The sequence below is a fragment of the Barbus barbus genome, assembly GCF_936440315.1.
Source record: "Barbus barbus genome assembly, chromosome: 5".
NCBI lineage: Eukaryota > Metazoa > Chordata > Actinopteri > Cypriniformes > Cyprinidae > Barbus > Barbus barbus.
In genome coordinates this window covers 34,821,289-34,849,035 of record NC_136733.1, presented here as the reverse complement: position 1 = coordinate 34,849,035, position 27,747 = coordinate 34,821,289, and the positions used below count along the sequence as shown (strand labels likewise).

Here is a 27,747-nt window from a genome sequence, read left to right as displayed (position 1 = left end):
AGACAGCTGCTCTGGATGCAATGGGGAGTTAAAGTTGCTGAAGGCACTCCGAAAGAGAGAGAGAGAGCACTACATTTGCGAATAATGGTGCACATTCCGTTGATTTAATTACTAAACGTTATAGCAAACGGGGCACAGAGAGGCATTGTACCCTAGATAATTATAACAAGTTCCAGACACTGCTCAGGTGACACAAATCTACCTAAAATAACTTGGCCTAATCCTTCCTCTTTAATATCCATGTTATTAGAGAAAACTCCAGCTGTATCTTTTCAGCTTTCTTCTTTTAAACACTGCTCTCACTCATTCAGCAAGTGACTCGTTTCAAAGAGTCCAGAATCCAGGAAGTGAGATCCTTGAGAAATCACTTTGAAAAGAATGGGAATTTGAATGGCCACAACAAGCACTCCGTCAACTGCTGGAAGTCCCCTGTTGGGTGACCTTGGCTTTGACCCTGTTAGTTTAGAATCCTTGAACACCAGATTGGACATTTTAAAGGAACATGGCACCATGACAGTGATGAATATAACATTGTTGTTATGCCAGTGTGGGTGTTAACTGCCGAGTGCATCACTGTTTATCTGATGACCCTATAGGTCTTTTGGCGTTTTTCCACTGCGTGGTACGACTCGGCACGGCACGGCTCAGAACAGCACGACACGGCACAGTTCGGCTCGGGTTGTGTTTCCACTGCAGTTTAGTACCGCTTTAGAGTGGGTGGGATTATTCACGTGTCGTTATAGTTGCGCCGCCTCTACTGCCGTGACTCCTGAAAAATGTTTTAATTACGCGTCGCTCCATTAGAATGCTGTTCATTTACTTCAGCTCGGCATTCAACACAATAATCCCACAACAGCTCATAAATAAACTAAACCTGCTGGGCCTTAACAATTCCCTTTGTAATTGGATCCTGGACTTTCTAACCGGAAAACCTCAGTCAGTCCGCGTTGGCCACAACACCTCGAACACTACCACACTGAGCACAGGTGCCCCACAAGGGTGTGTGCTCAGCCCGCTGCTCTTCACACTGCTGACCCACGACTGCACTGCCAAGTTCAGCTCCAAGCACATCATCAAGTTTGCTGATGACATCAACGAGAGGAATGTCTGTACTTCCTCAACAGACAACGAAACAGCCATTATTTGGATATTAAAAGAAAGGTGCACTCATTTAAAACAGTTGTATTCGGTCCTTCGCTGGCTGTGCTGATTTAAGTCTAGTGGGTCTGTTGTGTCTCGTGCTGCAAGTTCAATGACGCAGGCAGTGACGATTTTCTCCGGCCAATCAGTGATCAGCAGAGTTTACACGTAATGTTTTGGTAACGGTACGGCTCGCTTGGAACTGTACCCAGTGGAAAACCCCCCAAAAGTGAGCCATGCAGTGGAAAAGCGTAATTTCATTCATTAGTTTAAAGCAAACATTGAAATGGCTCTTTGGTCTGATTTATAGTTGTCTGTACTTGGAAAATAACCTTAACTTACCTTAACTTACTGTGCATTTTGATGATAATTAAAATGCATTATATTTGACAATATGGAATTTGCAAATTGGTTGTACAAATTCAATTTATTTTTCACCTTACAAGCTATGAGCAAACAGTAAAAGAGTTAATCCTTATGAAGCAGTGTGACAAAAAGGTTTTATGTATTATAATTACAGAAAGGTCAATAAATGTAGTTTTTCGATTCAGTAAACATACCAAATGTTTTCAGTCATTTTGTTTTCAAGGCAAGGTTCTTTAATAAACAAAATGAACTTTATATCCATCCTTCAGGCACTGTCCTGCAGTTTCAGTTGCTTATTTCTTCTTTTGACTTGATCTTAAAATTCTACCTTTTTAAATCCTCATGAATTCTTAGCCACTTTCCAATGGATTTAAAAACAAAAAGCAACTTTGTATGGTTGCGGTGCCATTTCTGTTCTGACTGCTGGACAGTAGAAACATAATATTCCCGAAATCTCAAGAACTACTTGTTTGTTTGGTAAAATGACAGTAACTTTTTTTTAATGTTTATTTCAAAATAAAACAATATTTGTGGGGTCACTTTCCTTATGAGTTGTGAGCTCATGTTCTCCCCACTGTGCCACAGCTCCGGCTAAAATAACGTGTTTATTGCGTGGTTAGAGCACCGGTGGCCCTGGCTGCAGAGAGAAAACAGAACTGAGTGCGTTTAGCTGGTCTTCACTGTGCAGAATGAGTCATGCCATAATTCAGGCTCCATTCTCCTCTGTCCGCTCTGACCTTTGGGCTGAGTGTGGGATTCTTGCCATCCGTAGTCTGTAGGCTGAGAGACACACCCAGAGTGTGTAAGAGAGGGGGAGGTGTGTGTTTGTATGCAGTTTACCCAGCCCTGTCCTGCATGGGTTTAGAGCACATGTGGTATGAGTGAAATGTGGTCCTGGCAGTTTTAAATATAGAATTTCAAATTCAAATGTGATTGCCAGATTTGAGAGATAAATGTCCGATTTAGGTTTTGTTGTTGTCCAGTTAAAAATAGCTTGGAAAAAAAATGGATTGTCATAGTTTACTATAAAAAGTATGGGGTAAACGTACCTATTAAGCTCACCAAAATCTACATAGAGTCATTTTTAGTGCACAAGATATTGGTTTCGGTACACAAAGTTGTTAAAATAAAATATTAATCTCTCACATAAAAATATTTAATTTTATTTTAAATGACAAAAGAATTTTGATTAAGATATACATCATTAAATGCAAAAAGTCTGGCTGTGCTTAATGGGTACATTTGTGTAATCTTTAAGCACACCACTCTTCCCATTAAGCTCACATCATGTTTTATTAAATTCTTGTTTATTTAAAAAAAAAACTTTTTAAAGAATAATTGAAAAATGTTTTATTTGAAGGTACAAAGTCAATAAAAAAACAAAAAAACACTAAAATCAAGCAACAGGGCATTCAGTTTGATCATATGGATCGAGTAGTCCACGTTCAGCTAAATGATACATATTCAAAAATTCAATAAAACACACCAATAAAAGATTTCATTCATGGGGATGAACACCGAAACAATGCGCACATTTCTGTTTGTTGTGATCGAAAAGAATTTAAAGTCTGCTAGTGTGTGATCCTCGAGTCGTTTAGTGTATAATGGCCAGTTTTCCTTTGTGACTATTTATAAAGTCATTAAGTGTATGATGCCTGGTGTTTTAAAAATCTGTTCACATTTTAAAAGTCGTGTAGTGTATTCCAGCCTTTAGTTGCTTTTTTCCTGGACAGATACGACAGGTTTCTGATGGAAGACATGCCTCTTTCATCTTTGGGCATAAACTATAGTTACGTCTAGATTTTGTCATCTTAAAGCTGTTAAAATAAGTTATTAGACATTTTATAAAGATTAATTAAAGTGATAACCATCAGTTAATATTTAATTTGAGCAGCAACAATATTTAATACATTTCATGTAATATTTATTAAAATGACAAGATTTTGCTAAATAAATAATCTAGTTCATGTATTAAGTTCATATATTTTAATATGAACAACTATTATTAACAATATCTATGAAATTATACTTTTTCTTATTAATGTCACACTGAAGTTGTGTGATTTTCATAGTAGTGTTCCCTTTAAGCTCACCTTAAAATAATATGAAATCTTTTAAAAATTACAGCACTGTAAAACCACAGACCAGCAATAAACTGTCAATTTAAAATATTATGGATGTAAAAGTACAAGCCAGTAATGCCTGTGAAGTAATATGCTAGTCAGCTAACTGTGTTCTGTAGCTTCTGCGCTGTGTTGCTAAAACTATCTTTTGGATCTAATGTAATTATTTCCCACATCCAAGTTCTAGGTTACAATATGCAAAAGTCTAAATATTAATCTCTTAATTTTACAATAAGTAGTGAAACGTACCCAAAATAAAGGCTTAAACATCTAAAAATGCACATTTAAGGGGCTCCTCTTTTGGTGAAAGTTTTTAGACAGCTTTCAAATAACTCGGTGTGCAATGATCTGATTGACTTGAAATTATAGGAGGTATAGTAACAAACACATCAATTGGCTAAGATAGTAAGTAGGATAATAAATTATTTTTTCTTTTTATAATCTGAGCTCAAAAATGAAAGTGTGCTTAATAGGTACGTTTACCCTGGTTCTAGGTAAAGTAAAAAAAAAAAAAAAAAAAAAAAAAGGATAAAATTCATAGAAGAAATTTGAAAGTAAATTACGTTTTAACCTTCATAAAAATATATTGAATGTATTTATTTATGTATGAAGAAGCCCTCATATATGTTTGGGGTCTAAATTGAAAAAAATGGGATTTGAAGAAGTCACCAAGTCATTTTATTTTCACCAAGGCTGCATTCATTTGATTAAGAATGCAGTAAAAACGCTTATATTGTTTACATTTTTTACAATTTAAAATAAAAAAAAATTTTCAGTATACTTTGTCTTTTTTAACATTTTGTTACATGTCCATAAAATGTCTTTACTTTCTTTTTATCAAACTAATGCATCCTTGCTGAATAAAACTATTGATCTCTTTCAAAATTGATCTCTTTCATTAGGCCACGACTTTTTTGGGGAAGTCGTGGCCTAATGGTTAGAGAGTTGGACTCGTGATCCAAAGGTTGCGGGTTTGAGTCTCCGGCCGGCAGGAATTGTAGGTGGGGGGAGTGAATGTCCAGCGCTCTCTCCACCCTCAATACCACGACTGAGGTGCCCTTGAGCAAGGCACCGAACCCCCAACTGCTCCCCGGGCGCTGCAGCATAAATGACTGCCCACTGCTCCGGGTGTGTGTTCACGGTGTGTGTGTGTTCACTGCTGTGTGTGTGTGCACGTTGGATGGGTTAAATGCAGAGCACGAATTCCGAGTATGGGTCACCATACTTGGCTGAATGTCACTTCACTTCACTTCACTTCACTTCACTTCACAAAAAATTGTATTGCTAAGCCTGCAAACTAATATATGATAGTGTTTTTTTTTTTTAAATCACAAATTCTGTTAACCTGGTATATATGTTGTATGAGTCTGCTACATTTGATATCAATTACAATTTAGGATCATTAAATGATGTTGTTTATTCTCCACAGAAACCCATGGGCAGCTCAATGGAAACCACCATACATTGCATGAGCGACCTTGTCCTGGACATGGCACTCTTGTGCGCTATATTGAGAAGGATCTTCAGGACATTATGAATTCTCTGACTATGGATGAAGGCCAGACTTCCTCATCTGAACAATGTAAAAAAGGCCGGCACCCCATTCCACAGTCTTCCATGCTCAATGGGAGCGGCCACAGTCTTGTCTCCCCTCCAACCAGTCCTGGTACTTTGTCAGTAAGCTCCAGCTATGAAAATGCCAGTCCTTCTTTCTCTCCCCTCTCCACCCCTTCTGTGGTTAGCAGTCCAGGGGCTTGTTTGGACTCCACTAATACCCGTTCCACCAGCTACACCCACACCATCCAGGCCCCGGTGCCACAGCCACGCACTTTTGCATCCAAAGCCAGCAGTTCCAACAGAGGACTAAAGGATCAAGAAAGTCCCAGGCTTCAAGAAGCCTTGACTGAAACCCCCTCAAGTCCTGCGACAAACCGTAGAGGTGAGAGTCCACACCTGGCCCATGGTTCCTCTTCTGGGTCTGTCTCATTTGTTTCTGGAGATTTAGGCAGACAGGTCAATGTTAGACTCACCTCTTCATCCTCAACACGATCTTCTAGCCCCAGATCCAGTGTTGGCTCATCAATCCAAGAAACTTCTTCCAGTCTTCAGCCTCATTCACGTGTACTCCTTCCACCAGACAGTCCCCAGTCATCCCGTCGTGGTGTAGAACCATCCAGCATGTGTGAACTTCCTCCTCTCAGCCCGTCCACAGCACGCAGAGGTGTCCTTGGGGTGCCAGTTCTTCCTGGAGCTCTACCCGGCTTTCCTTTGACCTCTCGTGGCCGGACTGTACCAGAGAGTCCTCGTCTCCAACGACGAGCCACGGCTGAGGAAGAAGTAGGAAATACGAGATTGCACACCAGAAGTCAATCTCCTGTATCTGCTCTTTTGAAGGACCAGTCTTGCAGTAAGCAGAAGGGAGGTCTCACCCCAGCTCTAGGCTCTCAGACAGGCGTGTCTCCTCTCACTAGTCCCCGCAACCAGAGAAAGAACCCCAGGGAGCCTCGGCAGGTTCAGCCGCGTACAAGGGAACGTAAGAACAGCATTTCAGAGGTCAGCGACAAAGAGGAAGACCTGCTGGAGTACCATCGCTGGCAAAGAGAGGAAAGGATGCGTGAGCAGGAAATGGAGAGGCTGGTATGTCTGAGCATGTGTATATTTACAGTATCTGTCAAAGGTTTGGACACACTTACTCATTTAAGTACTAGTTTTACCATCAAACTTTGAAATAACAAAATGGAGGTAAACTACCATTTAAAAGTGTGGGGTCTGGAATAAAAAAAAATTAAAAATTAATACATTTATTTAGCAAAAATGCATTTAATTGATCAAATGTGACAGTGAAGACATTTACAATGTTACAAAAGATTTATATTTCAAATAAATTAGGTTCTTTTGAACTTCCCATTCTTCACAGAATCCTGAAAAAAATGCATTATGGTTTACATAAAAATATTAATACTGAAGTAATGACTGCAGAAAATACTGCGTCGATATAATGTTTAATTACATTTAAAAATTATATTAAAATGGAAAAGTTATTTAAAATTGTAATAACACTTGACAATAACACTGTTTTACTTTATTTTGATCCATTAATTCAGGTTATTCCATGTTAAATCAAAATTATATTTTGTCATTTTATTTTAAGGTTTTTGCCTTTTTGTAAATCTTAGTTTTGTAAATAATTTCTCTTTAAAACTAATTTCAGTCATTTAAGCTAAATTCTTTAGATCAAAAGGTTTTTAAGATCGTGAGACATAAATTGAGTCCATTGTGTCCAAACTCTTGGATCCAGATGCCTTAATGCTGCTGTGGGAAATGCTGAAGTGTTTTTTCACTTTTTGAATTAAATCTAAATATGAGTTCTGGTACTAATAAAGTCATAGTTTGTCTAAGTGAATGCAGTAGAGTGGATAAAGATCGCTGTAGAGGACTGATGAGAGTATTTGTTTAATGAGGCTTTGAGTGTCATTGGCTTTTGGAGTGGATTTAGAGTTCAGCGGGTGGAGTCTATATGGAGACAGTTTTCTGGTGAAGACATAGAGCAGTCAGGAATAACACGCGGATGTAAATTCCTGAGGCCTTTTTAAAAGCTCAGAACGTGTGGTTGCCCAAAGACTATATTTACCCGACACAATCTCAGTGCTTTGAGCTGCTCTCCTCCTAATATGCACACACACATACTGTCATTCGTCTCCATCATAGCCCCTAAATTAACCACACATAGACATCTTCTCTCTCATTTAAACCTATTAAAAACCTCAGACACTCCTTGGGTGCATCTCAAATTCCCATATGAAATTGCCATTCATCATCTTTGTTACTCACCACCTTATTTATCCCTGAAATTATATACATCTTCAGTGCCTCTAACCAACTCCTTAATGGCATTTTTATGATGAAGTTCTGTAACCTTTCTTAAAAATACAAGACCCACACAAGCCTAATTATATGCGGCAGCCACAGAGAAGACAAGCTCTTGTTATTCCCTCGAGAAAAACTATTTTAGGACATTTACTATGAGACAGAACTGAATTAATACAAGATAGGAAGTCGTTTTTCCATAATAAGTCTCCGGTCAGCGTTTCAAGACAATGGCAGGAACATTAGGTGTATTATGAACACGTTTTCACTCTGTTTTGGGTTAAACTTCCTGTACCTGTCCTGTGGTCTCTGGTCGCTCTGGCACTGTTGTCATGGTTACAGCACAGCTCTGTCCAATAGTGTGGCAACTTGAAAGGTAGTGCCAGTTTTTGTCCAAAAGGAGCTGAATGCTCTTTTTAAAGCTGCTCTTAGGTTAGTATCACCTTTTGAGAGGACTTGTGCCACATCCAAGCACAGCTGAGCTGTATTTAGCACTAATCTCCATCCTGATGCCATGCAATACACAGACATTGATTGCTAGCTTCAAAAAATGACATTTCAGAGGTGTGACCTTGCAGCATGCTATTGTTAAGATGCGTTTGATCACACATTATGGGATTGAAGATGGGGCAGAAGTGATATACACTGAGATTTCAACTGGTTCTTAAACAGAACAGCATTTGGGAGATGAGATGAAAACAAAAACAAAAGCAAGAAGTGAATTACAAACAAGAGAAAAAGCATTAGGAATCTCATCTTTTAATCTTGATGAGAGATAATATTGCTCGTGGGGTAATGTCATATTTACTCATAAATCCCCTCACGTGTCTGTGTTTACTCAGTTCTAGGTCATGGTCCAGTTGGCTTGAAAATGTTTCTTCTCTCTTCTGCTGTAGTATTTTTGTGCTCCGCCTACCTTTTATCTCTCTCACACACACACACACACACACACACACACACACATACATTTTCTAGACGGTTAGGAACCAGATATTACATTACCATCAAGTGTTAACCCAGCACTTAAAACAAAATTGTTTACTGAGCAAAGGTATTGAAATATACACCACCATTCAAAATGTAGGGTTTGAAAGTCTCCTATGCTCACCAAGGCTGCATTTAATACTAATAGTAATACTGTGAAATATTATTACAATTTACAATAACCATTTTCTATTGTGATTTATTTTAAATTGTAATTTATTCCTGTTATAGCATTGCTAAATTTTCTGCATTACTAAATTCTATTCTTCAGGTTCACAATCTTTCAGAAATCATTTTGACACTCTTTAAGAATTAGGCTACTGCTCAAGAAAAACTTATTACTAAACAATCTTATTATAAATGTTGAAAACAGCTGTGCTGCTTGTTTTATGCATTTTCTCAGGATGCTTTGATGTATGGAACATTCAAAAGAACATTATTTATTTTAAATTGCAATCTTTTTTAGCATTATAAATCTTTTTACTGCCACTTTTGATCAATTTAATGTCTTTACTAAATAAAAGTAATTTTTTTTTTCTGTAAAAATCATACTTAGCCCAAACTTTTTTGAACATTTACGTGTAATTATTATAGCAAACTTTTTTTTTTTTCTCAGGATGAATAGAAAAAATACAACTACACAGGCATAAACTATAACAGAAAGTTATTCTTTTTATTTTTATTTATTTATTTTTTATTTATAATTCTTCTTTTTTTTTTTTGTCTAACACATGGAACAAATATTTGGCCAAATAATTTTTAGTGAACCACATTACCAAGTGACAGGTGAATTTGTGCTAGAATATTGAAAAATTGATTTGGACACAGACTTTGATGTGAGTGAGTATTAGGGAGTATTTTCTCTTCCCTTTTAAAACTGTTCATTACTACCCAAACTGTGCAAAATGATGTGGCTTTTGCATTTATTAATTTTGGGTCATGCACCACTCACAAACACTCTTTGTCTTCAAAGCATGTCTAGATGTTTCTCTCTGGCTCACTGAAGATTTGGAGGTCATTTTGCCTTTTGTTCCTGTTGGCATGTTTGTGGAAGCTAGGGAAATAGAGCATTTCATACTATAAAGCACATGAGGGCGATATGGCACCAAATTTTGAATGAAAGAACTTTTGCTTTTTTTCTTTGTTTACCAGATTTAAAACATCTAAAAATCAGTTTTAACAATAAACACACGGTTTTCCATTGCAATTAATGAATAATTGGAATACAGAAGTTTTTAATTAGGTAAAGTTAAGAATCTGTTTAAAATCCATTCTCTCCCTCTTCACATAGACATTGACTTTGTTTTTTGGAGAGAGTAATAAAAACTAATTGTTAGAAAGACTCCTATTTTCATAACACAAAAATTCACATAGCAAATTCTAGCTGTATGATATACTTAACACTTAAGTACATTTTCAGGCTCCTAGGAATGAAGTAAATTCACCATCTTGGCTGCTGTGCCCAAATAGACGACAGTCGTGTCATAAAGCGGCTTCTGCACACAGAGGTTTAGTGTGCTGTGCTTTGTGTTGGTCTGTGTTGTGGCATCTTCAGCTTGCATACCAGCTGTGCTGATACCCTTTTGTTGGAGAAGAATGCTGTTGCTACGTTACCCATCAGTTAGCGTTTACTTGTTCCAGTGCTCTGTCTGCACTCTCCTGACAGGGGAGACCTCGTTAAAAGGGAAGAGCATATGTTTCCAGACATTTTATAGGCTGGTCTGGTGAAATAATGGCTCAGTGATAAAGACTTTACAGCACTGAACACCTAGTGCGCTATATTCAGACTTTTGTAGTTAACAAATACTGTATTTGTCTCGTACTCTGTTGATTTTCAGAGGTCAGAGTCTCAGGCCTGTCTTATTGTTAATTATATTTGTATAAATAATCCCCTACTTCATCAAAATCAAATCTGATTAGCTGAAATGGATGGCTGTCCCCTGCCATGCTATTTTAGTAATGTCACTGGTGTCATCTAGCCAAGCAGTGCTGGGTATTGTCCATGTAAAATATAATGAGCCCCAATGCCTAGAGCGCTAGTTAGTCTGGCTAGAGCTACGAGAGAACACCGGGACTCTGGCAGCCTGTAAGTAGATAGTACACACACACATACTAAATGTAGGTAGAGTGATGGCAGCAGCTGAATATCATAGCCGGGTGAGAGGATGTTTGAATGTGCTCAGAGGTTTGGTGGTCAGTAACTGGGTTGAAGGAAAGTTTTTGTGAATTTTGTGAGTCACTGTCGCAGATGTTCAGACTTTTTACTTGTTTAATGTGCTAGGTGCTGAATGAATCCAGTAGGATGTTATAGGGGGCTCTTACAGTGTCATAAGTGGCCTTCAATATGTTCTGTTGGTGTCAAGTTGCTTTTAGTTTAGAACATACCAGATGAAGCTCCTAAAAGAGCGAGTGAGAGTGTTAACTGTGTTTACATCATTTCAGACTGGTGTGTGAGTTTTTGTGCTGTATGCACAGCTGAAATCTTCTTTTTTGTGTGTATTTGTTTATAGGAGAGGCAGAGGCTTGAGACCATCCTGAATTTGTGTGCCGAGTATAATAAGAGCGACCCTTCGGTGGGCGTGGACACAGGGAGGGCGTGTCAGTTTACAGGGATGGAGGAGGTCTCTTTTCGGCGACCCGGCCCTGACCCTGCAAGTGTGCTGGCCCAAAGCTCTCACAGACAGAGAGAGAATGAGGAGGAGAACCTGAAAGAGGAGTGTAGCAGCACTGAGAGCCAGCACCAGGAGGTACAACACACACATACTCATGCACACAAACTAACGGGGATACTCCCACTATTATACTGATACACATACAGAGAGAGAAATACAGTAAGGTCCAAAGATCTGAGGTCACACTGAGCTTCAAAACCTAATTTAAATACACAGGATTTTGATCATTTTTAAACCAAGAAACACTGTGACACAAAATGATTGAGAAATATTAATGATTCTGCACCATTTCTAGGTCACTAGTACATTTGTGACATTGATCATTTGACTCTTCCAGTCCACCAAAAAATGAAAATTCTGTCATCATTATAAGGCTTAATGTCTTTCCAAACCTGTATGACTTTGCTTCTTTTGTGGAACATAATAAAAGATTTGTTACCAAACAGTTTTGGTTCATAGACAATGAAACCAAAACTGTTGGAACAACATGAGGAAATTATTACAAAATTTTTCATTTTGGGTAAACTGTGTATTGGTTTAATGAGTGCATAATCAAAAAAGTAAAAATAATTATATATAACTCCGTTTTTTTTTTTATTTAAAAAATCATGTTTTTTATTGTTATAGTTTTTTTGTGTTTTATTGTGTTAATTAGCTGGCTTTTTTAGTAATTTTTTTTACCCAGTCAAAATAACCCAACTGCAGTTTGATTGAGATTAATTGGAATGCACAAGGAAAAAAACATGATTTCTGAGAATTGTTAAAAACGGAGTTAACCACATTTACATAAGATTGTGAAATTGTTAGGTTACACTTTACTTGATGCCTCTATGAATGAATGAATGAATGAATGAATGAATGAATGAATGAATGATGCATTTATATAGCGCTTTATTGTGTATTGCTGTACACCCAAAGCGCTTTACAATCATGTGGGGGGGTCTCTCCTCAACCACCACCAGTGTGCAGCATCCACTTGTATAATATATTATTAAGGTATTCATAATGTGTAGTGTAATGAATTATATATATATTTTCATAAATAGTTGTAACCAAAGTTAAAAGGAATTGTAATATTTGCAGATTCCTTTTTACATTTGAAATAAAAAAAAATGCTAATTTGTGACCCTGGACCACAAAACCAGTCTTAAGTCGCACGGTTATATTTTTAACAATAGCCAACAATACATTATATGGGTCAAACTTATCGATTTTTCTTTTATGCCAAAAATCATTAGGATGTTAAGTAAAGATCATGTTCCATGAAGATAATTTGTAAATTTTCTGCCATAAATATATCAACTTAATTTTCGATTAGTAATATGCATTGCTAAGAACTTTAAATGTTGTTTTCTCAATATTTAGATTTTTTTTTTTTGCACCCTCAGATTCCAGATTTTCAAATAGTTGTATCTCGGCCAAATACTGTCCTATCCTAACAAACCATACATCAACGGAAAGCTTATTTATTCAGCTTTCAGGGGATGTATAAATCTCAATTTTAAAAAATTGACCCTTATGACTGGTTTTGTGGGCCAGGGTCACATTTTTCAATTATAAAGTTCACTCCAATTGCAACACTAATAATATAATTTACCATTAAAATGTGTATCAAAATGCGAAATAGTGGTCTTAGAATTTTGGACTTGATTTTATGCAACACCAATACTGCTTGAACGTGTACACAGACATATTTGCACACATTATTATGCATATGTGCCTATCATTTAAAACATGACAGATTTGGCTAAAACACTCAACGGTGTACTTGTAGATGTTCGTATGTACTGCATGTGGAAAAGTAAACATGCATTTAACTCTTGTGGTCTACTGTAGTCCCTTTTGAATTCACCTACTTTTTCATATTTCTTCTGCTCTGTCTGTAAACACGTGTCTTTCTCAGGCTTTCTCTCTCCCTTTCTTTAGAGAAAAATGGTATTCATTCATTTAGGTCACTGTTAGAATGTAGAGAATGTAGTTAGAGTTTATTTGTTGCAACCATTGTCTGAGTGGCCTCACCTCACACACACACATGCACAAACACAATTTGTTGTAATTGACAAATGCTTTCTCAGCATGAAGATTCTTCAGTACTGGGGCAGCAGGAGAGAGCGTATCTGGAGGAAGAGCGGCTCAGGGTTATGGCTCGAGTGGACGAGCTGAAGACTAGTGTCACTGACTTGGAACAGCAGATACAGGAGTCTAGACAAGAGGTTAGACTGAGTCATGAACCTACAGACCGTTGCCTGTGTGAGGTGTCTCCAAAGTGCACATAACTTCCTTCAGTTCAGTCATAACTGTGTGAATGAGAGTGAGAGATGTAGATTTTCACATCAGAACATGTAAAATCTGTTCGATCACTAGTCGTCTTAAACTACATCAGTGCATCACCATCTGCCAAGCATAGAAACATCTTTGGTGTTGCATATTAAAATCGATGTGAATACAGAATTTTGCCTGATCAGCAGAGCTGCGCTATTCATATGAACAGGAACATATGGAAGTGAACAGACTGTTGAATGTGTCGTTTTATTGGCAGGCAGAGATGGAGAGGGCATTACTGCAGGGGGAACGGAGGGCGGAGCTTGATCAATTGGAGGCAGAGCTGGAGATCATCAGTCAACTTCAGCTGAAACTGAATGAAGTGGAAAATTCAACTCCGAGGGAAAAAGAGAAGGTACCGACAACAAACACAAGCTACGAAGCATGCTTCCCTGTTTCCTGTTTGTTTTTCCTGAGAAACTTTGTGGATGCGTCTTCACTACCATGCTAATTTCTAACAGCCTGATGTCTAACTCTTCATTAATCTAAATGACACTGACTACACTGCATGTTTGAATGGGCACTTTCATATCAGTCTTTCAATAAAATTCTATTTATTTGGGATAAAATCTACAATCTTCACCTTATTTTTAATGGAAGAGTGGGTGCGGCCATTTGTAACTTGAATGTGCAAGGCTTCCGGCGTTATCCATTTCTAGTTATTTTACCTGTACAAAACAGCCCGTTATGCTGCTTTATATCGCAAACTTGTATTTGTTATTATATCATTTTAATGCATCATTGTAATCATAAACACACTGGCTTGTAGCGTAAGTAGTTTTACCGTTTACTAATGAACTGTAAATCTTGTACTTTCACAGTAAATCGCACAGAAATCTGGGTTACAAAATAAAGTAGTTAATAATACAGCCACCTTGTTCTAGACAGCAATATACAGAGGAGTCAATGTGCTGTATTTATATCTAATATGTAAATTCACACATCAACACATGTGTGCATGTCATAAAGGTAACAGATATCACAAAACAGTCAATCCTGTGGCTAAATGGAGATATTTAGTAATAATATAATATTATTTATGAATAGGTGTATTGAGTAGAACTGAGTGCTGTATAAATATTTATCTGCTCAGATTTAGTCTGCTGCAATATGGGCTCTGATTGCCATGGCAACCCCATATCTAAACCTCTGTTTTAACACAGCATGGTGTCTATATCTAAGCAGTTTCCTGTTTTCAGCCCTCTCCACCATTACTGGCTCGCCGTGTGTGTATTTTACCAGTGTGTATGTTACGTGTGTGTAATGTTTTTGTAGGAGAGAGCAAAAGTCTCAGCTGAGCGGGATGTCCTGGCCAGGCTGAGGGATTCGTACAGTGAGCTGAAGGGCCAGCTTCATAAATGCCCCGAATCACTGAGGGAGCACTTACAGGAACAGCTGACCAGGGTCAGTGTGTGCTTTGATACTGCCCGAGAGATTTACAATGACTATCGAATGTATACAACCACTTCACTTCAAAGAGAAGCAGGAGAAAAGAAAGGAAAAAAAGTAGGATTGTCAGTAGATTCAAATAACTATCAGCGATTGATCTCGTGATTTAAAAAAAATAATAATAATTAGTTCAAGTAATTAGTGTTGAATTTTCAATTTTCCTTTTTTATTTAAAAATTTTGCATCCAGTGTTTCATTCCTCTTTTTTGGGAAGAAAAAAAAAAAATATATATAACAAAGCTGTTTTGCTGTTAGTCTCTCACAACAGTCCTCCAGTGGCTTTGGTGTGTTTCGCTCATCATTTTTAATATTAAAGCTTCGATGGTAATTAAATTAAATGCATAACTGCAAGTGACTTTACTCTTTTTAATTATTCTATGTGGATGTAATTTGTAAATAAATTGGCTATTAAGTAATTTTTTCTCCATTGTTTGCAGTAGCATAAATGAGAGCTCTGCTACTGGATTATTGTGTGTATTAAACAGAAATGCTTGTGGTGATTCGCTTATTCCAGCCAGTATTTAAAAATAAGCCAGAACACCATAAAACGGTTATACTTTCAAACAGATTGTCAAATAAATAAATAAATAAAACTGAATGCACCAATATTGTAATTCTGGCTCATACAACGAGCTGATATTACAGTTTTTGCTATTTTGTCTAAATAAATAAAAAATAAGTTTTAAGTTGTTTTCAATGTAAAGTTTAGGTATATATTTAAACTAATATTTTAATAAGAATTCACAGAATGGAAATGGATAGGGTAAACGTACCTATTAAGCTCACTTCCATTTTTGAGATCAGATATACCTCCTATAATTTCAAGTCAATCAGATCATTGCACACCGAGTTATGGGTCTTTTTGAAAGCTGTCTAAAAACTTTCATCAAAAGAGTAGCATATTACTTCACAGGCATTACTGGCTTGTACTTTTACATCCATAATATTTTAAATTGACAGTTTATTGCCGGTCTGTCGTTTTACAGTGCTGTAATTTTTAAAGATTTCATATTATTTTAAGGTGAGCTTAAAGGGTATGCAACTGAAAATCACACAGCTTCAGTGTGACATTAATAAGAAAAAGTATAATTTCATAGATATTGTTTAATAGTTGTTCATATTAAAATATATATGAACTTAATACATTACCTAGACTATTTATTTAGCAAAATCCTGTCATTTTAATAAATATTACATGAAATGTATTAAATATTGTTGCTGCTCCAATTAAGCTCAGTGTGCTCTCTTTAAGCTCTTCCACATTAACCATCTATGTAAATACTTCATAAACAGACTTTAAATATTAACTGATGGTTATCACTTTAAGTTAAGTTAATCGATTTTCTATGGAATCAGTCGACTCAAATCTGCAGACTGGCTCTGATCTTTGGCAACTAGCATCAGCTTCTCCAGACTGTAAATCTGTGGAAAAATGGGCCAAAAATTATGTAGTTTATTCCAGTCTTAAGACACCATAGAAAAGTTAACAACCATTTAAAAAGAGGCCGTTAAATTGGTTTGTTTTATTTGATTTTTGAATGTGTTACTTAGCTGAAAGTGGACTAGAATAGATGTTGCAATGTGCTTAGATGACACTTCATTATGAATATATAACTGTGCTTAGATGACACTTCATTATGAATATATAACTGTGCTTAGATGACACTTCATTATGAATATATAACTGATTGACTTGAATGCCTTGTTGCTTGATTTTAGTGTTCAGTTTTTTTTGTGATTGACTTTGTACCTTCAAAAATATATATTTTACAATTATTGTTTAATTTGTCCTTAAAATAAACAAGAATCTTTAATAAAACATGATGTGAGCTTAATCGGAACAGGGGTATGCTTAAATTAAGCACAGCCAGACTTTTTGAATTTAATGATGTATATCTTAATTGAAATGCTTTTGTCATTTAAAATGAAATTAAATATTTTTGTGTGAGAGATTAATCTTTTATTTGAACATACGTTTTTGTACTGAAACCAATATCTTGTGCACTAAAAATGTCTCTATGTAGATTTTGGTGAGCTTCATGGGTACGTTTACCCTATTTAAAATGACATGTACTAAAGTATTAAATGATTGTGTTAGCAAGGTTAAACCAAATAAAAAGGAACTTAACATGCAAACATTGAATATCAATATCTATATATAAAAACATCTCTAATGTTGTGTGAAAACATATATGGTACCAATATATTGTCCACCTCTAAATAAAAACAAAGCAAATAGCAAAAAATCAATTAATAAGAGATTAACAAAGAAGACTGAAGTATTTACTCTTATTTAATCACAATTGTTCACAAGATACATAACAATAATTATTGGAGTATATCACCTTCCAGTATCACCAGCAATTAATGGGCAAAACACATGACATGATATAACAGCCTTAACTGGGCAGCTTGTTAGAATCTGGATCTGTACAAACTGCACAAATATCCTATGTCTGTGTGTGATGGCTGTGTGTCTGCGCTCCCTCTCGAGCCACAATATGCTCATGGCAATAAAGGGTTTACACACTCACTGAACAACCATGATCATTATGATGCACCTCTGCTGCTAGGCAATGAAAATGCATGGAATTCATTTACTTGTATGTCTGTCTTTTGCTTTCCACTCTTGCTTAAGTGCTTTTTTTTTTACTAAATCTCCTCACTAATTCACTGATATGGTAATGAACTGAGCGAATCGCCTCATTGTTTTGTATCTTTGTACACTTTATAACCAGTAAGCACCAAACAGGATATGTATGAAATTTTTTTTCAGGAGATGCATTGAAAAAAGTGTGTTCCATACAGCAAACATTGTTTGCCAGACGGAGTGATCTTCTTCGGCATGTCATTGAGGAACATTTGTCTGTCTGCTTGTTTGTTTCCCCCATCTGTTCGTCTGCCTCTGTCTTTCCCTCTCCGTCTCTCTGTCCATCTGTGCATGTGTGTGTCTGTAGAAGGTGGAGGCACTGGAGTCGGCCACTAAGCGCTTTGAGGATTTGGAGTTCCGCCAGTTGGAGCGAGAGAGTGGCATAGAAGAGGAGAAGGAGACGGTCAGTAGGCAGCTGTTGCAAGAGAAGGCGGAGTATCACCGGAGTGTGGCCAAAAGGAAGGTAATGACACTGATCTCAGTTCAGTTCTAGGACTCAAAAGTCAGTATTGAGTGGCTGATCCTGTATTATACTGGAATGACATACAACCACGGCCTCCTTTTTAAACATGTAGGAGAAAATGGCAGCTCTGGAGATCCAGGCTAACCAACTTGGACTTCAGGCAGCTCAGGATTGTGAAAGGATGGCCAAAGATAGAACCCTGACCCTACAGATGCTCCAGAAGGTTGAGAACAATTCTTAATTTCTATATTTCCTATAAGTGTCTTCAACACCAAAAAAACAAAAAACCTTAATACTTAAAGAAATATTTAAGAAATTCACTTCCAGAATGAAAATTTCATCCAAGCAATCATCCAAGATGTTCATGTCTTTCTTTCTTCAGTTGAAAAGAAATTAAGGTTTTTGAGGAAAACATTCCAGGATTTTAGTGGACTTCAGTGGTGGCCAATCGGTTGAAGGTCTAAGTTGGAGTTTCAGTGCAGCTTCAAAGGGCTCTACACGATCCTAGCTGAGGAACAAGGGTCTTATCTAGCAAAACAGTCGGTCATTTTCTCAGAAAAATACAAATTTATATACTTTTTAAACAAATGCTCATCTTAAATTAGCTTGGCCTCACATTACGTAAACACGCATGTGTGACGTAGGTGGAAGTACCGACCCAGTGTTTACAAACCAAACATGCAAAGAAAGTCAAACACCCTTTACAAAAAAGGTAAAACGATTGCGTTGGATGATTTTTAATTGGTGGAGAAAATGAGATGGATTTTTTCGCCCTAATATACCTTTTTTAACCTAAATACACAGACGAAAAACTAACCGCACATGACTTTTCCAACGTGATTACGCATTGTGTGAAGACGCACATACGCATCGTAGAGCTACTGCAAGATGAACATTTGTGGTTAAAAAGTATATGCATTTTTATTTTTTAGCAAATGGCCAATCGTTTCGCTAAATAAGACCCTTATTCCCGGCCAGACCCCTTTGGAGCTGCATTGAAACTGCAATTTGGACCTTCAAACTGTTGGCCACCATTGAAGTCCATTATATGGAGAAAATTCCTGGAATGTTTTCCTCAAAAAACTTTTGAGGAAAACATTTCTTTTTGACTTAAGAGAGAAAGACCAACATCTTGGATAACATGGGAGTAAGCAAATTATCAGGAAATTTTCATTCTGGAAGTGAACGACTCCTTTAAGCTCAATTGACATAATTTGTGGCATATTATTGATAACCACAATAAATATATTTTGGCCTACATATTTATAAAAAAACAAAAATGGGCCAATTACAATTGAAGTAAATGGGTCCAATTTGTAAACAACAAAGTTGGCATGAAATTAATATTCACCCTATATATTTTGTAAATATTGTTGTTGATATTATTGTGAATGATTATCTCATGTATGTGTTGTATGTAGATTCGATTTGTTCTAGTTATATCCAATTTTACAACTTCATTGCCATGACAAAGTAACCCCATACACACCATAACACTAAAATAAACCTGGGATATTTGTTATTGTTTATAATTGAACCTGGGATATTCCTAGAATGGTAGATTTGACCCTGTATACTTTTCTCTTTAAGGAAAAGGAAAGACTGTCTTCCCTGGAGAAGAGATACCAGAACCTGACCGGTGGAAAGACTTTCTCCAAGCCTGCCAACTTGAAGGAGGTAAGAGCATTCAACAGCCATGACTTTAATTCACCAATGGGTCATTGACCTGTTTATGGTTGGCAAACAAACTACTTTGTAACTTTAAGCTGGTGAACAGACTGTATACAGAAGCCTTGTAATCTAAACTCGTAGAATCATTAAAATTCATGAGATATGTGTGCTGTTTCTCAGTATTTAGTGCATTGGTTTGAAATAAACGTACCGTTGTGTACATCCTGATGGTAGTGGTGTCCGTGGGGATATACTCGACTCCCGTTTAGCAGTGATGAGCATGTTTTTTCTGGGTTATTGCCATTGGCGATAAGCTTCATGTCGATGCCTCTTTGATCAGCCATAAAATATGTAGAGGGAATCTGAAGAAGTTTTATAAGACAAATAAAGGTATAAAAATGTTCTTTGGCATGGTTTATGCAACACTGTTCTGGTCTGTTGGTGTTTATATTCAAAACAGGAAGTGCTTTACATCAGTGAACCTGACCTTTTAGATGAACTCCCTACCCAGAATTCTCTACTCCCCTCATCTTGTTGTCAAAGATCTACCCCTCAGATATATTCTAACAGGCCACAGGAGGTAAAAGCATGACCCCAGGACAGCTGCGAGGGATTTTTGTCATTTGCACTTACGCGCTTGTGCAGTTCAGTCATTTCACCCTTCATAAGGAACATGTATCTGTGTGGCTGATGAGTAGAGATGGGAATTGTAAAGAATTGAATGATTATAGTTCCCTAATGGTCCCACTAATGATTTTGTTAGTACTAAAAGATATGCAGTTTCATTAACAAATGATAAGATGGTTTCAGTAATAACAACAACAGTACTGAACAAATTTCATTCATTTATTTTTATGGAATACTACTGACAAAACACACAGTCATATGAATAGCCCGTCAGTCTCTATACTGATTTCTAATGTGATATGAATGACTTTGGGTCCTATATTTGGCGTTTTCAGATAAGTAGTAGTGTTGTGGAATAATTGAATAAATATTGCAGTAAATGTATACCACCCACATGCAAACCATCTGTGGAACTTAATGACCTTTTTTTAAATATCAAACCCTCTCTAAATTAGAATCGTTTTTTTGGTTCCCAACCCTACTGATGTGTATAAACATTATAACCTACATTTCCATACATTACTAAAAGTTTGGGGTCAGTAAGAATATTTTAATATGTTTGAAAGAAGTATCACCAAATTGCTGCATTTATTGTTCAAAGATACAATAAAACAGTAATATCGTGAAATGTTATTATAATTCAAAATAGCTGTATTTCTCCTATCGTTAGTGTCACATTATATTTCAGAAATATTACTAATATGCTAATTTGGTTCTCAGATTTCTTATTATCAGTGTTGCAAACAGTTCAACAGAACAGCATTTATTTGAAATATACATTTTTGTAGTAATGTAAATGTCTTGACTGCCACTTTAGATAAATGTAATGCATCCTTACTGAATAAAAGTGAATTTCTTTCTTTCAATCAATCAGTCGTTAAAATAAATAAATACTGACCCTAAACTTTTGAATGGTAGTGTAAATTGTTTAGTGTCAACACCTGGAATGCTTACAGATGTTTCTTGAGTTGTTGGGTATTTGTGATGTTTTGTGATGATTTTTTTGAGACTTGAATATGCACATTGTGAATGTTGTTTGCCTCAATCTTGCATGAAGTCTGTTATGTTCAGGCCATTCATGAATGGTATGGTCATATAGCATAGAACTGTGCTATGGTGGACATTGACATTCTGTATCATACAAGCTGCATGTGTGTACATTGGAGATGTTGAAGTGTGTGGCATTTTTGTGATGTGTTGGGCACAAGCATACTTTTTCTAGAGGGTGCATGAAGATTTCTGGTGCAGTTCTTCAAGTGTCGTTTGAGATATGAATTGATATCCTTTGTGGATGTGTGTACGGATGGATGAATGTGTGTGCTCAGGAGTACCTCAGACTCTCTGATGTATATAAGATGTATGGGAACGCATACAACGCCCAGACTGCCTTCCCTAACGCTCTTTGTCTACCCCTGGCTGTAACATCAGACACACCTCGTGAGGTATGACTGCTACACTCACTCTTTCATCCACGACAGAACCTTTTCTTTGCCTCACCACCTCCTGTTTCCCTTTCCAATGCCATTTATTCCTAGTTTGCGGCTTTTCTTTTTATGATGCTGTTAGAATAACCCACTGGCTGTCTTCTCTTGAAACTCTTATTTTTCATTTCTTCCTGTCTCTTTCTCTTTCCAGCTGTCTTTGTCGTTGTTGTATCCTCTGCCTGTGCTATGCCAGCTTTATGCTTTTGTATACCTAAAATGCCCTCACTACATTTTGTGTTTGTGTGTGATGGTTTGATTGTGTGAAGGAGTATGTGACAGTCAGTCAGTTAAACCAGCTGTTCGGGATGCCCAAAGTTGACCCCTCCCCCACATCTTCAGTCCAATCATTCCAAGCTTTTGTCGCTGACCCTGTCCACTCCAGCCAAACATCCCAGTGTGGCTTCTCCCAGTCACTTCCTGTTGAGGTGTGTGTTATTTCCTGGTGTTGATGTATTTGTAGTTTTATTTACCATAGCTTGTGTCAATCTGGCTTGTTCTTGTTGAATAGTGAGATGAATGAAGTGGGAACTTGAGGTTCTGTGGTTTTATGAGACATACTTTTAATTTACGACTCCATACTTTCAATGCATGTATCTCTTCTTTCCTCGCTGTATCAATTTTTCCTCTTTTTCCCATCCATCCTCCCTTTACCTGGACTGCACTTCAGACCCAGCCTGCATGGAGTAGGCCCTCAATCCCCAGGCTAGATTCAGAGCGCTGGTATCAGGAAATTATGGCAGCTGGGGAGTCCAGTCATGCCTGTCCTCCCCCTCTGCCAGCTAAGTGTATCTCCTCACGTAAACCTATGCAGGTAAACTCTCTTCATTTGTCTGTCTTCTCTTCTGCTTGCATCCTTTATCCTTTTTCTGTCCTTAAGTTATCTGTCCTTAGTGTGCCTTTCGTTTTGAATCTTGCCAGAAATAATTGCCAAAATAATTTCAGTATTTTTATGTAAAGTGCTTGAGGTTCGCTCTTTGTTGCCGGGTTTGGTTGCTTTGGTGTGGTCTTCTTCCTTGCTGTGGGGGCAAGTTGCCATAGTTATATTGGATGGAGAATATGAATAAATGAGGGATGAATAACACTGACATGTTTTGTTGTCAGATCTATAAGCAGGACGGTGAGCTGGGACAGACCAACGGCACCTTTACACCCCCGCCTTGCAGTATGACCACATCAGGCAGAAACACACCCACCAAAGTAAGACAGTTTAAACCATAATCTCTGACTGTTGTAAAGAGGCTACAATATACAGTCTGCATTTTTGAAAGCAAGCAAAGGGTTAGTTCACCCAAAAATGAAAGAATGTAATTCAAATGTACATCATGTCGTTCCAAACCTGTAAGACCTTCGTTCAGTTTCAGAACACAAATGAAGATATCTTTGAGAAGAAATCATTGAATAAAGTCGTTATTTTTCTTTGTGCACAAAAAGTATTCTCGTAGCTTCATAAAATTAGGGTTGAACCACTGATGTCACATGGACTATTTTAACAATGTCATTTCTGGGCCTTGAACATGGTAGTTACACTGCTCTCTGTGGAGGGTCAGAAAGTTCTCGGATATCATCAAAAATATCTTCATTTGTGTTCCAAAGTTAAACAAAGGTCTTACGGTAACGATATGAGGGTGAGTACTTAATGATAGCATTTTAATTTTTGTGTGAATTAACCCTTTTGCATGGCTGAAGTATAGAGTGCAAGAATATTCAATATTTCAAAATCTCTGATTAAAAAGAATTATTAGTGATGAACCAATCCAACTAGCAGTGAGATGAATCACAACATTACAGACTTTGATTTGTGGCAAAAATAAAGTATTTGAAAACTGGACAGATTAACATGAGAAAAGGAACTTGAAATTGAATTTGAGGAGATAGATAGATAGAGCTCACAGTCTGTCTGTTTTTAAAGGTTTATATTATTATTTATTATTATTATTTAGTCATTTAGCAGACGCTTTTATCCAAAGCGACTTACAAATGAGGACAACAGAAGCAATCAATTGTAGTTTTAAAACAACTAAAAACAGATCCAAAGCTAAAACTTTATAAATACTAGCTATACACATTTAAAAAAGAAAGAAATTAAATAAAAATGACAAATGCATACAACAAAATTTCAAAACTTAACATTTAAATGAAAAAACAAAAAAAATAAAGCTAAAAACAATTAAAAATATTAAAGAACCAAAGGTATGAGTATAATAATGATTCTAACATAACACTAAGCCAAACACCTAAAAAACAACAACTATATATATGTATATGTACAACCACACACACATATATGCATACATACATAAATGTATATACATACACATTGATAAAATATATATATATACACATGTATATATAATTTCATTTCCATTTAGTTTAAGTATTAAAATAACTCAAATTAAATAAAACTAAAACTTAATAAAAGACCTATACAGACATAATAAATTCAGACATTATTTAACTAAAATTAAAATAGATAACAAAAGTATAAATCACGAAAGTATAGTTTCAGTAATCCTAAGAAATAACACTGCCAAACACACATGCTAAAAACAACAACTTAATTACACATAGTAAGAAATGGTTATAAATGGTTACTGAAACAGAAGTGAAACAAGTAATTAAAAGAGGAGAAATAAAAAGTGATACTTATATCCTTTGCCGGTGTCCCTGCCCGGTGGAGTCGCACGGTAGAGTCGATGGTCTTTACACTCTTCGGTCATCACACGAGGAGGCCTTCACACGACAACTGCCGCGACCGCTGCTGCGGTAAACTAAGCTTTTTTTATACCCATCTAACAAAATACTCATTTAATTTAGCTGGACACACTTTCCTTATTTTTCCACAACAAATGGCCAAGCAAGCCCAGACCCTGACAAGACACGCGAAACAGAACGACAACTGCGCTAAACACTAATAAGACCAGTAAATACACTTACGAGCTACTTTTAACGTCCACTGACGGCTGAGGAGCATCCGGAGTAGGACCACCAGGCTCAGAAATAGCTTCTTTCCTGAAGCTGTTAGACTGTTGAACTCTAGCCATGCTCTGTAGGCACTCCATCTCTCCTTTTGAACATGCGCATGCATGCATGCTCACATACACATACACACACACATACATACACACACTGATCTGCATTACAAACACTTTATCCACCTTAAATGCAATATTTATTATAGGCGAAATACTATGGATTATCTCCCTTGGACAATTTCTTCTTGCTTTTAAACTGGGACCTGAGTTCTAATTTCGTACCATAACATGGAAATGTGAGTTGGTATGACAATAAAAGTTCCTTGAATCCTTGAATAAAGACTGCTTCTCTCAAAGAGTATTTCTTTTCACTATTTTCTGCTGCTTAATCCTTCAAATAATAGATTGAGCAATGTGTCCTGTACTTAGCCAGACAGATGAAGGCTGTGGTCTTTTCTTTTTTTTTATCTTCAGAGTCTCCCAGACCTGTCCCCTGCTTATCTGGACTTAGACTCCAAGAGACAATTGGATCTACAGAGCAGAGGTAGTCATCCCTCATATTAGTTTGTTAACAGTGTGTTGAATAATTTAAGTTGCTGCGCCATATAACATAAAGGTGATTGTAGACATACTGCACTGTTCTGTGTTTTTATTGATCTTCTCTGGATGTATTTTTCTAGGCCTCTATACGTGTGATGATTCCAGAATCAGGTCTATGGATGCTAAACAAAGCCACTGGGGGACACCACAGGGCTCTCACTCCCCTTTCCCACCTTCAGGTGCTCCCATGGTACACCACTCAATTCTGCACCACCAAGCACCTCCAGCTGGAGAGTCAACGTATGACACTCTGAGTTTGGAGAGCTCTGACAGCGTGGAGACCAGTGTATCTACTGGCAACAACTCCGCCTGTTCACCTGAAAGGTGAGACACAGTTGTCAAGGGAACCCTTCGTTCTGCCTCCATTCCCCCTGACAACGGGTCACGCTGCCCAATTTCCCCATAAATGTTTTTTTTTTTCATCCTTTTCCCAGAATAGATCCTGGGTTGTTTCCATGACAACACATACATTGACACAAAGAGACACGCTATTCTTCTCGTCTTCAAAGTTTGGCATTGTCCCGAGGCAGAACGAGCATAGAATGTCATTTTAAAGTATGTGCTCCTTGGAGCTAGGGAGGCTTCAGGTGTTTCGTCAGATGTTGAAGTCATGAAAAGACATTCTCTTGATTTTGCCCTACTTTTCAGCATCGAAAGTCTGGACGAGAATCTTTGACCATGCATTCTTACATTTTGGTTAGATGTTTCAGCAGTTTTAAACTCATACAGCCCTGCTCACCCTCGATCAACCTTTTCCTTTGAGCTGGTAAAGGAGGTCCATCAAAAAAGCTTGTAGGTCCTTACTTAAAAGTGAAATAGAAAAAAAAATTACATACTGTACTCCTGACCCAGCAGGAAGGAGCATGCATGATGCACATGATTTTTTTATTTTTTAACCTGTGACAAAAACGTGGTTGCCTAGGGCTTAGGAAAGATAAAACATCGCCGGGAGTGGGGAAAAAAACTAAAAACAAAGCATTTTTAACATCTTGCTACTTTATCAAATCAAAATTTTACCAAATGCAATTTTAACCAAATAGACTGTGCTACATTATTAAATACACACTGCTGTTCAAAAGTGACTGTAAACACTTTTAAATAGTTAGATACAATCTAATAAATGCTTTTCTTCTGTACTTTCTGTTCATCAAAAAATACTGCATCACAGTTTCCACAAAAATATTAAGCAGCACTGTTTTCAACATTGATAATAATAAGATGTCTTACTTGAACATGTTAGAAAGGAGGATCATGTGAAACTAAATAATGGAGTAATGGCTACTGAATAAATTACATTTGAAAATATATATATAAAATAGAAATAGAAAATGGTCATTTTGAATTATTATATTATTACAGAAATATACTGTTTTTACTTTATTTTTAATAAAATAAATGCAGCCTTGGTGAGCATAACAGAATTTTTAAAAACATAAACATACCAACTTCTAAATGGTAAAGTATATAATGCTTAACAATTATATTTAAAAATATATATATAATAATTTAATAATAATAATGTATTAGATTACTGAAATTATATTTATTTTATTATTTACTTTTTTTTTTAATGACACTTCTGTAATATTCAGAAGAATTTGAATGAAGGCTGTTGTCAACTGTCTAGAGTGAGCACTCAGGCCCAGTGTCGTCTTCTGCCACTGGAAGCACCGTAGCAACAGTAACCGTGTGCTTCTCCCTCAGCAGCAATGGGCTGGCAGGACTGAGACTGGAGGAGATGGAGAAGATGTTGAAGGAGGCCCAGCAGGAGAAAGCCAGACTGGTGGAGAGTCGAGTGAGTACTATTAATCTTTAATTGTCTGTGAAATATAATCTATCCCTCTCCCTGTCTCTCATATAAAATAAATCTTTTTCATGAATTTAAAAAGGAAGCCCCTGGTCCCTTTGGCATTACTGCATTAAAGATTGTTTCTTACCTACAAAGAGTGATAGACATGAAAGGCTGGATCTTAACAAGCTCTCCGACAGTAATACTCACTCAGACAATCTCTTGCTGAGTTATTTATTCATGCATCCCCAGTCACCCCGCACCGCACAGTCTATTTTATGTATTTGTTTGTATTTTTTTCCCTATTGCCTATTAAATCTTCTCACAGTAGATTTGAAGCCCCTCTGTGTCTTAATCTGTCTGTCTATTTTGTGTGTGTGTCAGGAGAGGGAAGTCCAGGCACGAAAGCAGCTGCTGGAGGCTGAGAGAAGGCGGCGAGAGGAGGTGGAGAGGAGGCTGCAGGATGAGACTGCACACAGACAGAGACTTGTGGAGGAAGAGGTCAAGCTGAGAGAGAAACAGTGTTCCCAGGTCAGTACGTCTGGCGAACACCTCAATGAACTGCTCT

The 27,747-nt window shown here is 37.0% G+C and overlaps 1 protein-coding gene across 2 annotated transcripts in view; it reads left to right on the top strand.

Moving 5' to 3' along the window:
• phldb1a (pleckstrin homology-like domain, family B, member 1a) overlaps window positions 1–27,747 on the top strand; it is a 48,966-nt gene that overhangs the window by 17,077 nt on the left and 4,142 nt on the right. The window contains exons 5-21 of one of the 2 annotated variants that reach the window (XM_079416732.1): window positions 5,059–6,266; window positions 10,991–11,227; window positions 13,228–13,365; window positions 13,692–13,829; window positions 14,750–14,878; window positions 17,881–18,036; window positions 18,149–18,259; window positions 19,627–19,713; window positions 20,168–20,287; window positions 21,660–21,776; window positions 22,085–22,243; window positions 22,486–22,629; window positions 22,920–23,015; window positions 25,265–25,334; window positions 25,471–25,714; window positions 27,095–27,185; window positions 27,564–27,710. In XM_079416732.1, the coding sequence (XP_079272858.1) occupies window positions 5,059–6,266; window positions 10,991–11,227; window positions 13,228–13,365; window positions 13,692–13,829; window positions 14,750–14,878; window positions 17,881–18,036; window positions 18,149–18,259; window positions 19,627–19,713; window positions 20,168–20,287; window positions 21,660–21,776; window positions 22,085–22,243; window positions 22,486–22,629; window positions 22,920–23,015; window positions 25,265–25,334; window positions 25,471–25,714; window positions 27,095–27,185; window positions 27,564–27,710 (3,392 nt within the window). The remainder of the gene's footprint in view (window positions 1–5,058; window positions 6,267–10,990; window positions 11,228–13,227; window positions 13,366–13,691; window positions 13,830–14,749; window positions 14,879–17,880; window positions 18,037–18,148; window positions 18,260–19,626; window positions 19,714–20,167; window positions 20,288–21,659; window positions 21,777–22,084; window positions 22,244–22,485; window positions 22,630–22,919; window positions 23,016–25,264; window positions 25,335–25,470; window positions 25,715–27,094; window positions 27,186–27,563; window positions 27,711–27,747) is intronic. The other variant, XM_079416731.1, reaches the window with a different exon arrangement.